The sequence below is a fragment of the Zalophus californianus genome, chromosome 12, assembly GCF_009762305.2.
Source record: "Zalophus californianus isolate mZalCal1 chromosome 12, mZalCal1.pri.v2, whole genome shotgun sequence".
Lineage (NCBI taxonomy): Eukaryota > Metazoa > Chordata > Mammalia > Carnivora > Otariidae > Zalophus > Zalophus californianus.
Genome location: NC_045606.1, coordinates 13,946,035 through 13,962,959, shown reverse-complemented (window position 1 = coordinate 13,962,959; position 16,925 = coordinate 13,946,035). Strand labels below are relative to the sequence as shown.

Genomic DNA, 16,925 nt, shown 5'->3' with positions numbered 1-16,925 from the left:
TGCATGTGGTTGAAAGTCATTTCAGTAAGAGGGTTTGTGAAGAAACCACCCTCAGGATTACTCCCTACCCTCAGAATCCTCCTCCAAGGCAATCACATTGAACCATTCCCAGCTTCATTCGGGTCTTACTGGTTTATCTCCATGTTTCTGAATACTTCCCATTTCTATCTGTCTCTTGATTTATTAGCTGGATGTCTCATCTGCTCATCTTCTGCTATGGCATATGGGGGTTTCAGTTACAACATCTACGTCCTTCTCCTCCCTTCTAAGGGAAGTGTAGTGCTCGTTTTAGTTACCTTTGTAACTTCAAATAGCACCTTTAAATCCCCATTTTTTTCAGTCCCCTATGGAGGGGTCTCTTGATTCCCCACTTAGCGCTCTGCTTCTCACTTCCCCTCCTCCCTCCCAGCAAACTTTCACTTCCACGTTGTCAAGGTTTTTAGTAGCATTTCTGTTCTCATTAAATCTTGCATGCCTTATTTACAGGCTGTTTCAAAACTTGAAAGCCAGTAAACACTCTTAGCCTTAATGTGGCTACCTTAGTATTTCCTGCAAAGCCAAGAAGTATGTTGTGACCATATGCCCTTCTAGTCTGGATTTTAGTGCCACTCAAAGAAAATATTCAAATAGACTCTCCTTTCGTCTTTCACCAGGTGCTCAAAATCATGCCACATCTCACTGCACAACTGGGTCATGTTGTCTGTTTCTTTTATTGTTTCTTATAAAACCATACCTTGTCCTTATATTGTTTGTTTGTCTTGCCTGAAGTATCTTATTACCCACCTTTTTTTACTGAGAAGAAATGTATACTTTCTTTAGGAAGTGGCTACCATCTTCCAGCTTATTTTTCTACAGCATTGAATCCGTTCCACCTTTCTTCTTGGAGCTCAGTGACTTCTGGTTCTGATTTGGAACAACCCCTTCATTTCTTGATCGTGGCTTTCCCAGACAGCTTTTGTTTTTGCTTAAGTTTCCAGCTTCCTTTCTTCCTTTCCTTTCTTTCTTCCAAGATCTCAAATATTCTGTCGCTTCAATGGAATCTTCCTTTTTTTTCTGGAGAGCGTTTACCTAAGCCTCGTCTTCATGCTGCAATCTAGACTCATTGCTTTCTAGAACTTCCAGACACGGTTGTAGTGGGGCTCACTGGTATTGCTGGCCTGTGTGTCACACACTGCTCCCTGGGTCCTAAATATTCCTCTTTCTTGGCTTACCACATTATTTTGCTGAAGTACCTTTCAATCTCCTAAGAAAAAGGGTGTAAAGATAGGATGTGTAAGTTTTGGCAAGTTCCAAAATGGGCCTTACTTTGCTCTTGCTGTTGACAGAACGTTGAGCCAGCAATGGAACTCTTGGCTGGGAATCATCTTCTTTCAGAAATTTGAAGGCTCTGCTCCACTGATCTTAACCATACACTTTTGCTAATAGGAGGTCTGATGCCAGTTTGACTTATGTTGCTTTGTAGATTTCCTCTTACTTGTCTCTCTGAAATCTTTTTAAGTTTTTCAAAAATCGTTATCTTTAGTGTTCTGCAATTCCATGGGGGAAAGGATCAGGATGTGGGCCTCTCTTCTTTCAACTTGGTTGGAACACAGTTGGAAGCTGGAATGACTTCCTAAGGGCTTGGAAGAGTATTGAGAGCTCAGTGTATTAGGGTGAGATTGAGAACTGACTGGCTCTTTTAGGGTACATAAAAAGAGGACTTTACTTTGATGTGCCCACATCCACCTTGGAAACCCTAATTCTTTCCCAGACATGCTTTTCAATTTCTTTAGAGGAGAGCCTTCCCATGATTTTTCCTGAGAGTTTAGGTTGGCCTAGCTGTGGTGATGGTAGGAGATCAGTTGTCACCAAAGGGCCCCCTCGCAAATCCTGCTGGGAGTTCCAGTGGCCCTGGCCACCTCTGAGTCCCCACCCTCCCTGATGCATCCTGGGAAGGTGCAGCTGCCTTTGGGACAGCTCATGACCAAATCCTTCCTTTTGCTTTGCTACGGGCGCTCCTTTGGTTTTCATCTTCCTTGTTTAACGGGGCATCTAAAAGAGAACATTATGTCTCACACTTAAATACTTGTTAAAATACTCCAACAAGAGTACTCCCAAAAATGTCCGCAAAGGCAGTAATGGGTGGCAAATTTTCCTCAGATCTAAAAGAATGTGCTAAAGATACTGAAAGATTCCCAGGTGTCTGTTTTCCCTTTTTTTCCAGTGATTTTGTTTCTGTATTTCTTTGCTAGTGGAAGAACAGATTCATTTTTCAGAACATTCTTGAAGTTATGGAGAGATGGCAAAGCAAGCTGCTCTGATTGAAGGCCAAAGGAAGAGCCACCCCCTCTGGTCTGGGCTACTGGGAGCCCCAAGGGCAAGGGCTCCGGATCCCCCGGGGGGTGCTTTAGAGCGCAGATTTTGGCCTACTCTCTGGAATCTGCTTTTCTAACAAGCTTCCCAGGTGATTCTGTCCACAATTTGAGATAGGCTGCTAGAGTTGGCCAAAACAACCCATGTAAGAAAGAAGCTTGCGTGGTTCAGCACCAGCTGGTAAATTGTAGGGATTTTTAATTAGAAGAATTTTTTTCGGATTCTGAAAAACGAACAGAGGGTTCTAGAGGGGAGGGGGGTGGGGGGATGGGTTAGCCTGGTGATGGGTATTAAAGAGGGCACATTCTGTGTGGAGCACTGGGTGTTATGCACAAACAATGAATCATGGAACACTACATCAAAAACTAATGATGTAATGTATGGTGATTAACATAACAATAAAAAAGATGAAAAAAAAGAATTATTTTCTTTGTTTTCTCTTGATATCACAGCAGATACTGAGATCCCTGCCTTAAATTCAAAAGAAACAAACAACAGATTAAAAACACTGTTTTTCCCATCCACTTAGCGAAGCTTCTGTCCAGCGGTGCAAGCTGGAAACGCCCTTAATGAGGGAACCAAAGTGTTCCTGACCTGTGCACTTGCTTCTGCCATATTGGATGTGATTTTCTGGAGCGCTGGGGGAGGGCAGATATCCAATTTACCAACTCAAGTTCCTCTGGTTGGGTTGTTCTAGATTCCATTCTTTTTGCTTCCCTTGGGGATTTTAGTGGGCAACAGAATTGAACAATAAATACAGCATTAGGAAAAAAAAGGCTACACCAGGAAGCATGGGTTTTCTTTTTGGTGGCCCGTCAGTACCTTGATTGGTAAGACTGAACAAATCTAGGAGTCGAGTCGTTCCCGATGAAGAACAAATCCATTTGGTTCCCAATGTGTAGATATAGAGAAACAGCTTTTATTATTTAGCAAATAATTGTAGTAAAATACACATGGCATAAAGTTTGCCATTTTAACCATTTTAAGGTGTACATTCTGTGGCATTAAGTACATTTGCGATGTCCAACCACCACCATTACCTACTTCTAGAACTTTTCATCATCCTCTCCAGAAACCTCATACCTGTCAGCTGTGACTCCCCATTCCCTACCCCCAGCCCCTGGCGACCACTAATGTGCTTTTTGTGTCTACGGATTCACCTATTCTGCACATTTCTTGTATATGGAATTATACAGTATATGGCCTTTGGCATCTGGCTTCTTGCACTTAGCATCACATGTTGCCCTTTTCTGTTTGTACTTGGTGCCCCCTGTCGCCCTAGGACCAGGCTTGCACCAGGGGATGGGGTTAAGGATGAGTTTGAATAGCCATTACCATGCTGCTCTTTTCAGGATTCCAGGCACTTTAATGCCTTTCCAGGCACTTTCAATGAGAAGCCCTCTCCCGGTTCCTTCTCCTTGTCATGTGTGCTTAACCCTCTGTAAATGTATTTCTACGAGGCTCCTCCAGTTGCCGGACACGCTCAGAGGCGTGTAAGCATCAGCAATTGAGTAATAGCTTGTACTCCTTCTCCGTCGGCTGTCAAACCCGAACCACCAGTTTGCCAAACGTGCCCACATTTGCCTGAGCCCCAGAAAGTCCAAGGAATTGCTGAAGTTGAGATCCCAGCTGGAGTGATTATATTGGTGCGATGTTATACTTTGTGTTAACAAAAGTGAACTCTTCCTGTAGTACTTCAGTGCCATTTTGCTTTCTGTGGTCCTAAGATGTTTCAATTAGCTTGGAGGTATAAAACACATCTGTATATCTCCAGAATCTTTCCTGGACTTGCCCTTCAGATGCAGATATGCATGCTGCTTTCCCTTTTTCCATTCCCCAGCCTTGGAAGTAGTCTCATGTAAATCCCAGTCAATATAATTCTGATACTTCTGGTTGTGTGGCTCTATTATGTGTGAGATTTCCTGAGGAAACCCTTCACAAAGACTCAAAAGAAGAAATTTTTTCTAATTTACAGTTGATATATATAAAACTGAACAAATGGAGAAATGGAGGTTCTTGGTTACTCCTTTGTCATATTAAATTATTTATTTGGGAGGTTTTGAGCCACTGGTTTGCCATGCTGTTCTCTCTAGGAAATTCAGAGTTTGCTGGAATTTTGTTTTATGTTTCTTTTTTAAAATCATAAGTCAAAAAAAATGTTAAATGCCCTAATGTAACTTTCTATGCATCTCTTTTTCTTTCATAGCTACTGGTATTGTAGTTACATTTTACATTTACCACTGGTGTATATAGTGTATAGTAACCAGACAAAGAGGAAACAATCATAAAGGAATGTAATTACCAAGGAAGAAAGTAAAAGTCTTTAATCATGGGGCACCTGGGTGGCTCAGTCAGTTGAGCATCTGCCTTCAGCTCAGGTCATGATCCCGGGGTTCCTGGGATCGGGGCCCACATCCAGCTCCCTGCTCAGAGGGAAGCCTGCTTCTCCCTCTCCCACTCCCCCTGTTTGTGTTCTTGCTTTGGCTCTGTGTCAAATAAATAAAATAAAATAAATAAAATCTTAAAAAAAATCTTTAATTTTCCATGCATAGGGTCAGGGTTTCACCCCTAAAAACTTCATTTTATTCACATTCTCTATAGTTAAATGTCTTTGAAACTTCCTACCTTGTGTGTCTGTATCTCAGTACGCTTTATACAATGAGGCCTTTAGACGCTCCCTGCTTTACCTTTTCTTTTTTTTTTACTTTTGTTTACATATTGTTATGTACATGGCTTTGGTGTTCTTTAGACCAAAGTTACATTCTTGTATCACTCCCTGTTGCTTTTCTTTGCACCCAGTTCATACCTGGACATATTTTATCATCCACCATTTTTCGCTTGCAGATGCCAAATTAGTGTATGTAACTCAAAGAGGTTTCATTTAGGTTAATTTAATGCTTTTCTAGGCAAGCTGCAGATTATGGGAAAGAAATAGACAAACAATGTGAACACACCAACATAAAGGAACGAAGACGTATTTGGAACCGTGTCTCATTAGTAGGTTAGGGTCTGCTGCACGTACCCATCTGCCAGTATCTGTTTGCCAATATTCCCCAGTCTATTCTTGTTTCTAAATGCTGATTTAGATAAATGCTTTTCTAACCAAAATGAAACAGTATGGTATTTAAGTCAACCATGAAAATAAGCACTGACATGTGTGGTCCCCACCTGAAAGGAAGCAGGACAGGCTTGATTTGAATCAGGCAGGAGGCCAAATGCAATCAGATTCCCCAAATCTGTAAACTCCACCAAAAGGAGAGATCAAACCCCATTCCCCCAGGACCCTCCAGATTGCGGGAGATCCTGGGAGGTCAGAATTGAGCGGGGCTCCCAAATCTTCAATAAAATGTGATTTTGTACAATAGGAATGGACGGATGACAAAACCAGGCCATTCTCTTAAAGTTCCAATACATGGGATGACTGGGTATTTTTTCTAGAGAGACTTAATTTCTTAAAGCATTTTTAGGTTTGCAGCAAAATGGAGCAGAAGCTTCAGAGAGTTTCCGTTGACTGGGTATTTTTGCGGCCCTGTCTCATACACACTCTGGAGTCCCAGAGCACCCTGGACTTCCATGTAAGGCAGGGCACGCACTGCACCAAGTACTTGATAGACCTAGAGTAATTCACCAACCCAGTGAGCACTTCCTGTCCAAAATGGAAGCTCTACAAGAGACCTGAGAACATAGATTGGTATTTGGTGCCCCTGGGAGCTGTCAAGCTACACCGATACACGTGTGCCTGGCTTTGAACAAACCCAATTAAAAAATACTACTAATAATAAACCTGGTTATAAATTTAAAAACTGACTTAACACCAGAGGCTAATTGGGAGTGATCTTCGCACCACTTTCAAAAGATAGGCTCTCCACCTTCTCTAAGGTCGAAAATCATTCAAACTTCCCAGACCCCCTGTTGCAGGCAGTCCATTCTCCACATTGTCCTTCAGAAATATCACCTGAGCCATGCTGTGTCATCTGGACTTTTCTCACATTCCAAATCGTAATATCCTCTCTTCCTTCCTTTCGAGGAATGACCTCCCCCCACCCCCGCCTTGAACCCTCTCTGCTCTTGTTCCACAACCTCCATGGACACTGCCTTGGCCTCTCTAACCCAACAGGAAAACCCCTGTCCTGATTCCCTGGGTCCTTCTGGTCTACCATCAGCAGAACTCTTTAACAGTTACCCCCAGAATTGATTGTTTTTTATGAGTTAATCTTATCTCCAGAAATAAACTATGAACTACTTGAAGGAAGGATTGTCTCCTTAAATCCTATATATCATTTGGCACAGTACTAGTGTGTTGCTGATGTTCAATAAATTTAACAAAACGATTCTTAAATTTACAGAGTCACTGCTTGATTTTCTTACCAAGTTCTCTGGGTGTCCTCAATATATGGTTCAAGGTGCACATGCTTCTCAAGAACCTATTTGTTGTGTGAAGGCAGGTAATGCAATATTCCACTTTACAGAACCAGTAGATGTTTTCTAAAGGAGCATTTTTTTAAAGATTTTATTTATTTATTTGACAGAGAGAGAGAGAGAGATCGTACAAGCAGGGGAATTGGAAGGCAGAGGGAGAAGCAGGCTCTCTGCTGAGCAAGGAGTCTGATGCAGGACTTGATCCCAGGATCCTGGGATCGTGACCTGAGCCTAAAGCAGACGCTTGACTGACTGAGCCACCCAGGCGTCCCTAAAGGAGCATTTTTAAAAAAAGGAACTAGTTTAATGTTACAAACAGCAGTTATTACTGTTGAAAACGTTGACTAATTCTAGGTAAGGGAGAAACAGGAAAACATTTCAGCCAAGGCCTACGGGTTCAACGTTGATCCTTATATTTTTTGGTAAGTTTGTTGGAAAGCTTTTAGACTGAGATTCGGGAGAGGAAGGAAGTGAACTTGTAACAGCAATTTTCTCTACATCCTTATTTGGCCCAACTAACAGTCTTCCTGCTGCAGAAATTGTCCAGTGGTAGATGGGCATGTGAGAACAAATTTATGAGATCACTCCCAATTAGCCTCTGGTGTTGTCAGTTTTTAAGAAGCTGGTCTTACTTTTCAACTAACAAGGAAATCTTACAAAGATAATTTCATTCTCTCAGTTCCTGGCCTGTTTCTGAGGTAACACGTCTAGTTACCACTGTAGGGTTCACAGTAGCCTATTGTACCCTTCCAGTTTGGAGGTGGATGGTGAGGGGGCCCTGTCTCTTTGATCAGCAGGCAAAATATTCAGACTCAGACTTTTGTCTCTGCAAAACCGAGAAGCATGTACCATGTTTAAGAAAAAAAAAAAAAAACAAAAGTGTAGAAACTCGAAACTAACATGTCTAAGCAAATTGGCGCGGTCTGAAGTAGCAGGTGACGGAGACGCCATTGATGGGACTCTTGAGCAAAAGCAGACTGCAAACAATTTAGTTTCTGTTCTTAACTTCAGTTGGGCATGTGCCAAAAGAATTAAAGGGGTTGAACTTTTACACTCAAGAGGCAATCTTGAAAGCCTCAGTGTCTTTCCCAAGCCAGTGCGGCATGGGAGAGAGAGAGAGAGAGAGAGAGAGAGAGAGAGAGAGAGAGAGAGAGAGAGAGAGAGAGAGAGAAAGTAGGTAAACGTTACTCCGTTCCTGGCACAGCCCTGCCTGCCATCACTCCATACCCTTGAAAGCCACGCCTGATGGGGGCCAGGCTGGGCCTCTCCAAATTTTAAAATCTCCCCCACGAAGCGCCTCTTTTCTCCCAGCGGCCCCCCACCCCGCAACCTCAGCACCGAAGAGATGAGGGCGGGAGAGCAAACTTTCTGAAGGACTGCCCTCTCGGCTCGCACAGAGCAAGTTGTCAGAGACCCCGCCAGATGTGGTCGTGTGTGTTTCAACTGCACGTTCCCTTTCTCTCCTTGTAGCTACCTCATCCCTGAACTCCCAGCTCCAGCAGCTCCAGCAGCTCCAGCAGCTCCAGCCGCCGCCGCCGCCGCCGCCGCCCGGGCCGCAGGCGCCCCCGCAGCCCCCGCAGCCGCAGCCCCAGCCCGCCCCGCCCCAGCAGCCGCCGCCTCCTGCCTCCCAGCAGCCGCCGGCTCCGCCAGCTCAGCCCCCGCAGCCTCAGCCCCACCCCCACCCCCAGAGCCAGAGCCAGAACCAGAACCAACCGTCTCCAACTCAGCAGAGTGCAAGCCCCCCTCAGAAACCCAGCCAGTCTCCGGGACATGGCCTTCCGTCGCCGCTCACGCCACCCAATCCTCTGCAGGTATGCTCCCCGCCCCGCCCCGCCCCGCGAGCACCGGGGACCTGCCCTAGGGGCTGGCGCCGTCCCCCCACCATTCCCCTTCCATCCCCCTCCCCCCCCCCCCCCCCCCCCCCCCCCCCCCCCCCCCCCCGGCCCCGCACCGAGGCCCAGGGCCAGCAAAACTTAGCAGCCCGGGCTGCAGCACCTCATTCAAACTGATCTCTCAGACCTAGGGAGGAGGAAGCGAATAGCAGGCAGCTGGGGATGCATGTAAACGAAACAAATAGAGAAGCCCACTGATGTTGCCCTCCAATGGATAAATGTTTTCTGTTTCCTCCTGTGAGAGGCCAGCACTGGAAGTGCACTTGTAGCCTGTAATAATTCCATTTTATGATACTTTCTGAAGGCAGCAAAGATAGCATCCAATTAAAATTATTACCAGCACAGTTTTGTAGCCCCGTGGAGAACTGCATCTCCTGTCCATGAGGCATGGTGGTTATTTCTCTATATTATGAATACAACAGTGTCTTACCTTAAGTACTTTGTGCTCTTTTGTTTCTATTTTTCTAAAGACTCTCTGGGGTTAGGAGGGTAAAGAAATTCAGCCCCAGTCTGTGTCCCAGATTCCAACCATTCCAACCATGGACCAACAAGTACTCTAAAACGATGCACAGAGCCACAACAAATCCGCATCTTTATAAAATAATAAAGCTTCCGTACATTTACTTTATTACCTTGAGGCTGAGGGAATCAAAAAATAGATATTCAGGCTAATTATGAAAGCTGATCTTTACTCTCCCCTCACTCAGGAATACATAACTTTGAAGTTCAGAGAGCCATTCTTAACTTAGATGCCTTTAAAATAAATTAGCTTCAAAACATAATGACTGCCATGTCAACACCTCAGATCCAGAAATGAATAGCTCAGGTTTTGACTTACATAATGTTGGGTTCCTCAGTGAGATGACAGATGATTTAGTACAAAGTGAGCAGCCTAGGCACTCATTTCAAATGCCAGCTCAGCCCCCTCCGTGATCCTCGCTCCTGAGGCATGCGCAGCCCTCCCCTACCTGAGGGGGACAGTCGTAATGCATCCTTAGGTCCTCAACAGCAAAGTATGAGAGGTCACGCTAGAATGACACCCGGATAGGAAGACAAGTGGATTAGAGACTTAGTATTTTAAAACTCACTTTGTTGTCCCTTAACTTTGTTTCTGTGAACTTGGCCCAAAGTTTTCTTGGAAATGAAAGCATTTGAGTGAGATGAGTAATTGCGTTTTCCCTGGCACTTGGATCATGGCTACTTTCAACGTGAACGTTCTCTTGAGTCGGGTTTGAAGATGTATTTTTTAAAATCTTACCAGTGTGAGACAGCATAATACCTTTGACCTGGACTGACATGAACACACGCTATGAAAATCTTCAGTGTGCACTTGACATCTACAGAGAAAATAGGTACAATCAAACTTACAAGATGCAGGACTGCAGCCGTCCTAATGTTTTCAGCATTCGGAATTCAACTCTATTATTCCAAAGAATGAGTTTAATGCTTTTTAATGCTTTTAAATTAGACGGACCTGTACACCATCCGGTTAAACACTTCCTCTACCGGAGCCACCTAAACAGGTGAAATAAAGAAAAAACTTGTCCTGCTCTGAGGGATGAGGTTACTTAGCTCAGTCCTCAGTTGTCTATTTATAGAGTCCGGTGTTCCTGACAGTGGAGTGAAACTTTGAGCTCTGTGGATATCAGTCTTTTCTGAACACTGTCAACATCTTATAAATCTCTATTGGCCAGTGAAAGCCAGGTATAGACAGCCCATTTGAATGGCTCTTGACAGGACTTGTAGATGAGGTGATCAGTCTGCCCCATGGAAATAAATTCTATTAGGAGAATTTCCAGAAGTTGTCCTAATGGTTTCCTTTGAAAGTCCAGGGGATACATTTTGTGTGGTATTATTTTTGCAAGAAATGAAGGCTCGGAGCCACATTTCATTCCTTATAACCTTGAGAGAATAATTCTAATTTTTTGTTCTTGGGGTTTTAACTTAATACTCTAACTTCTGTGGATCTAATGGATGACCCCTGAAAGAATGATTCGGTAGAGCTTTTAAAAATGTTACCGAGTAGCTAGAGAACTAATTTTGAATAAATATATATCAGTAGGAATAAAAGGATTTTTTTTTCCTTCACGATAGACATGTGTAAAATAAATGGAGAATTCCATGGTTTTGAAATACTGTTGTTGTTTTTTTAACACTAGTTGAAAGGTTTTTGAGTTTGTGGAATATGAAATGTTTGAACTCTTTAAAAGGAACACTTTAAAAGGACCTGCAAAGATATTTAACTCTCAAAGGTAATGATCTTTATGAACCAGAATAAGGTGTTTTGTTTGAAGATTATTAAAGGGAACAAAGATCAACTAAATTCATATATGACAGTTTACATTCTATTTTACGATTCTTTATTTTCACGTGGGCTTTGTCCTTCTGCATGTTTCAGAATCTGCTTGAGAGAGTTAAGAACAATGCAACTTAGGTTGTCAGGGAAAACCAGTAATTCGGAAGGTTTAAAAAAACAAACAACTTTGAAGGATAATAATTACTTCTACAGTGTGTAGAAGCTGTCGTAGCTTCAGAAAAAATAAATAAATAAAAGTGGCTTGTATGGGTCTCACTGGGTGAGGTCATTTCTCGAGATGAAAAAAAAAAGATGAAGACCACTGGCAGGCCGTATCACTCTTGACTGAAATTCTCCAGATAGTTCTTGTCTGGTTTTTCTCTAAGACTGCAGTATAAGTTTTTCACCCTTTTACTCAAGTCCATGAAGTTGACTTCATTTACAAAAGCCAGTTGTTGCTTCAAGACAGAGAGAAGTCTCGAGGATGATCACTTCAGAGAACTAATTTTGATTGCTCCGGGTTATAGGTGAGAGGTTGTCCAGCATGAGTACCAGAAGCTGGCCCCCGGAGGGCTGTCTTTAGAATCTTCACTGAGACTCAAGAGCTACCCACCCACAAATTCATTCTCAGGAGGGATGAGGAGAGAATTGATACTTCTCAGTATAAATAAGAAAAACAGACTTGGATTTACAAAACACATCGGTGGGTTGAATTTAATCTGCAGGTTCCAGGATAAATATCAATCCATACTTCGTACTTTTGCTCTAACCCACTGGCCACGGGCTGTGCCAGAATCTAAAACTAGAAATACAGAATGTGTTGGGTAGGAGCAGATCAGAAACATAAACAGAAGCAACTTTTGGGGGAGAAAACATAGGGTCTCATTCCTAGATAGAAAAAACAATGTTGAATTCTAATTTGAATATACAATTTTGATCTGGATAAAGACCCTAAAGAATATTGAAATACCTCCTTTCCCTGACCTTTGAGATGGCTTTTCTTGAGCCCATTCCTTGGGAGTTTTTATTTGCCCTAGGGAAATTATAAACATTGTATAAAAGCCCTGGGGTGTGCATGTTCCTTCATCGGTGATCTGGGGATGAGCCGGACGTGGTTGGAGCCTAGTCATGGTGCCACAGGGCTTTGAGGTCTCATTCTCGTTCTGACTCTTCTTCCAAGTGACTAGCTGACCACTTTGGACGAGTCACTTTAGCTCTTTGGACTCCATTTTCTCATCTGTTAAATCTGTGGTCTAGATAATTTTTAAGATCCCTTTCAGGCCCCCGAGTCTATGTAAATGTTGGTAGGCCTCTGTATTGGCCACTGAAAACTCGATGGTCCTCAAGATTCTCTGGGTATTCTTCAAGGTCAGGTTAATTTCTTCGCACTCAGCTGGTGGCAGAGGCAGAGTGGAAAGAGAGTGGGGACAAACATAAGTGAGGTAATGATAGCAGAAGCAGATTGTATCTTAGCCGGAGACTCCAAATTAAAGTCAAGTTTTTATCCTCAGAGAGTCACCGCTGTAAGCTCTGGTCCCAGATTGCTTTTCCACACCTGTGCATTAGAGAAGCTTAAGAAACCAAATGCTGCATTTAACCTTGGCCTTCCGCATGCCGTCTTGCATGGCAGGAGGCAGGATAATCATTTCCTTTTCTTGTTGTATTGCACATTTTAATAAATAACAGAGGGAGAGAGAGATCAGTGGAAGCAGTCCAGGGAGGGAAAGTTATCTGGGCTTGGATGAGGAGTGAGGGGCACGGTCACCTCCTCAGAGGTGAAGTTGCTCGAAAGATAGTGTAAAATTGTTCTCGACCGTGTGCATTTGCCAAGGTAAAGGTCTTGTTACCATTCAGGCATCTGGCAGTAAAACCGCGTCCAAATTCCACCTCTGCTATGCAGAGGACCCAGCCTCCTGATCTTCTCGTAAGTTCCAAAGTGTGTTGAGTGATAGAGAGGATGGTACATCATCCCTTTTTAAGACCCTTTGGGAAGCAGTTAGACAAAACATGAGTTTCATCCTTTTTAAAGCAAATGGTCTCCAACGGGGGGCTTCTTCCTATAGAAAGGCTCAGAATAACGCTCTATGTTAACTAACTGGAATTAAAATAAAATAAAAACTTAAAAAAAAAAAGAAAAGAAAAGCTCAGTGCCCTGGGCCACCCTCTTTTTTCTCTAGCAGTTAGTCTTAATTTAGCATGGAATTAGTCAAAACTTCGTGGGTCTAAGTTTTTTCATCTCTAAGGAGGGGGGTAAAATTAAACACTTTCTCGAGCTCCGTCTTCCACTTTATTTGCAGTTTTATGTTAAAACCTCTGAAACTGTGTTGGGCGACCCATGCAGGTGCAGGAGAAAAACAATCTTTTTTCTCTCCTTATCCCAGGTTCTCAGGCTGTGGCCCATAAATTAGACTAACAAAAGACAGACTAACAGGAGGAAAACAAATTGGAGTTTATTAACTTGGGCGTCACACATGGGAGCACTCAATGATGAGTAACTCAAAGGGGGTGGGTTTACATAGCATTTTAACAAAAGAATGATACATCGGTAGAGAATTGACAAAGGAGACGGACTTGGAGCTTCTAGGGGTGGCAAATTGTGGGAGGGCAAATATGGGGAATTTTTGTTTTTTAAGATTTATCTATGTTAGAGAAAAAGAGAGAAAACGTGAGTGCGTGCACATGATGGGGAGGGGCAGACGGAGAGGGAGAGAGAGTCTTAAGTAGACTGCACTGAGCGTGGAGCCCGGAGCCCAAAGCTGGACATGGGGCTCCATCTCCTGACCCTGAGATCATGACCTGAGCAGAAACCACGAGTCGGATGCTTCACCGACTACATCACCCAGGCGCCCCGATACTGGGAATTTCACAGGAAGTAAAGGCTAATTTCGGCAAGATCTGTTATCGATTCCTTTCATGCTGAAAAGGGTTTCGAGTTGTTCCCAGACACCAACTGCTGTCCTTTTAGCACATCTATGTCCTGCTTTTGGCAAATAAGGGAATGTCAGAGAGCTTTTCTTATGTCTACTTTTTGATTGTCTTCAGTCAAAATAATCCTCATGCTGAAGTGACACCTTGTGGGGCGGCATATTCTGCTACCCTTTGTAGTTATAGTCATGTAACCCCTTTCTGGCCTTGGTGATTCAAAGGGAGCTCAGACATGTCCTTGCCCACATGAGGCTGAATCACAGTGTAGAATTCTGTAGCCTGGACCAAGACTAAGGTGAGACAAGGGATGCACTTGGGTGCAAAACTCAAGGTGCCCCCCAAAGTGCAACTGTCAAGATAGATAATAGTTTTTTAAAGATTTTTAAAAATTTATTTATTTGAGAGAGAGAGAAGGTAGAGCGAGCAAGAGAGAACATGAGTGGGAGGGGAGGGGCAGAGGGAAAGGGAGAAGCAGGCTTCCCGCTGAGCAGGGAGCCAGATGGGGGGCTCGATCCCAGGGGCTGAGATCATGACCTGAGCCAAAGGCAGTTGCTTAACCGACTGAGCCACCCAGGTGCCCTGATGATAATATTTTAATGCAGTATTTTTAAAAATCAAAATGAATGCCAAAATCCATGATGCACTGAATATCAAAGTTTGGATATAAGATCAATAACAACCTTGAGTCATACTGGAGTCTGAGACAAGAGGAAAAGTCAGCAATACTGATTTTGTTGATCATGAATTTTTTTTTAAAGATTTTATTTATTTATTTGAGAGAGAATGAGAGACAGAGAGCATGAGAGGGAGGAGAGTCAGAGGGTGAAGCAGACTCCCTGCTGAGCAGGGAGCCCGATGTGGGGCTCAGCCCGGGACTCCAGGATCATGACCTGAGCCGAAGGCAGTCGCTTAACCAACTGAGCCACCCAGGGCCCTGATCATGAATTTTTTGCATTCATTTTGATTTTTTAAAATATCACATTAGATGTTGTTCATCTTGATGACTGTGTTTTGGGGCAAGCAAATTTTGTGCCTGAGATGACTGCCTCGCTTCCCTCATCCTCAACCCCCACCGTTGGGGTACTAGCCGCGTAAATGATTTAGTTGGCAAATACCCTCCAAGGCCAGTGACATTGTGTCCGCTGTAAATTCCATCCAGGTCTTGAATCCCACTTTCCAGTTGAACTTGACAATTGCACCAAATTTTGCACAGTAGAAAGGCAAGTGTGTGTTGGAGAGTGGATCGGAGCAGAGGAATGTGGTGGAAATCCATCCTCACTAAACTGTGTATGCACGGGTCTAATAAACCAATCACTGATTGAATTGAAATGTTTTTAATTTGGTTGACATTTTTCACTGAACTGATTTATGGTTTTATGAAAACAAGTAAGTTTGGTGACAATGGACAATGGTATCACTGTGCAGGCACCATTCTCCCTGAGCAATTCAGGCTGTGAGGAGCTTTCAAAACCGGGAAGAGTCCATGCAGTGTGAGTAAGGCTTCCTCTTGGGCTTAAAGAACCAAAAGAAAATTCATTACTCTGGAGGAGAAAAATCCACCCAAACCCAGAGAATTATCATGGAGATTAAATATAACATACTGATGGAAATGCATTATAGGCTATAAATACGTAAAGCAAATGTTGGTTATACTACTGTCCAGTAAGTTGAGGGTTTCATTCATCAGTCACTCTTTCAGGAAGAGGTTGGGTGGGAAACAGGAGTCCCTTTACCCAACCGTACTCAGCACTGAATAAAATAAACAAAGCATGTTTATCCGCATTCTCTGCAAGGGACGATTTTTCCTTTTATGAAAGAAAGAAAATCTCCTTAAAAAAAAAAAAACCCTCAGTTCAACATTACTGACATTTCAAAGAATTTATTACAAGCATTTGAGATCCAGGAGGAACAACAAAGTTTATATTGCTTTGAGAGTGGCAGGGGGAAAATTAGTTTACCAAGAATATACTTATATAGTGCGGTGCTTCTTTGTCATTGTCTAAATTTACCATTTCTGGGTAGTTCTGTGTAGATTAGTCAAATCATGTAGAAAAGGGTTTAACAAAGCAGACAGCATGTTCACTGACTATGGAAGCTCACGTCAAGTAGTGATAGATAGCAAGGGTGCCAGACTCAAAGGGGGTGGAGAGATTATTGTTGCATTCGAACATGGCAAGTTATAACCTCCCCCAGAAAGCAGTCCGCTCTGAGCATGACAATGGGCAGATCCGTGGCTTGTCTGCGGTGAGCTCAGCAATGAGACTAGAGCCACACACGACGTCCAGTTCCATCACCGTCTGTCGGATGGGGCTGATAAGCAAATCTCCAAGTCTATTCAGAATATTTCTGAAACTGTTTTGCCTCCATGTGCATAGATGCAGGTTTTAGTGGAAATTTGAGACACGCCAAATGTGCCGGCTGGCACTTCACTCTGAGCAAAATACAGCCAGTATTTATGCTAACGTAATATGGTCTTCTTGGGGCTTGCATGATCAAGTATTATTCCTCCTATTTGAGCCTCAATTCATTTCCCACAGGTTTGGGATACTTTTTCCACAGGCTTTTAAATTGACTTCCACAGTATAGACTTGGAAGTGAATTTTCTCCAGGTTGTAGAGAAAGCACTTCTATCATGATCTGCAAACATTTATCGAGCACCTGTGGTGTGCATGGTGGCCCCAGGGAAGGTTTGCTGAACAGACAACGTGGTGCCATAGAGAACATGGTTTTTAGAAGCAGACAGACTTGAACTTGAATGAATGCTGGCTCTGCTGGGCCCTTGGGGTCAGCCCATCCTTGGCCTCGATTTCCTCCTTGGCTGGAGGGATGATGTGAGGAGTAAATGAGATGACTTACATGAGAGTTTCTGATAGATAGCTGGTACTGAAAAAATACCAGTATCCTGCCTGCCTTCTTTCCTTTCTTTACTACTGATACTATCATCTGAGGGGGACAGGAGACAAAAAGACCCCTCAAAGTTGAACAAAAAGCAAATATTCATGGGAATATAAAAATGCATGTGTCCACAACAAAACCATGCA

At 43.3% G+C, this 16,925-nt stretch overlaps 1 protein-coding gene across 2 annotated transcripts in view; it reads left to right on the top strand.

Moving 5' to 3' along the window:
* POU6F2 (POU class 6 homeobox 2) overlaps nucleotides 1-16,925 on the top strand; it is a 494,308-nt gene that overhangs the window by 368,358 nt on the left and 109,025 nt on the right. For both annotated transcript variants that reach the window (XM_035723420.1, XM_027575065.1), the window contains exon 5: nucleotides 8,242-8,582. In XM_035723420.1, the coding sequence (XP_035579313.1) occupies nucleotides 8,242-8,582 (341 nt within the window). The remainder of the gene's footprint in view (nucleotides 1-8,241; nucleotides 8,583-16,925) is intronic.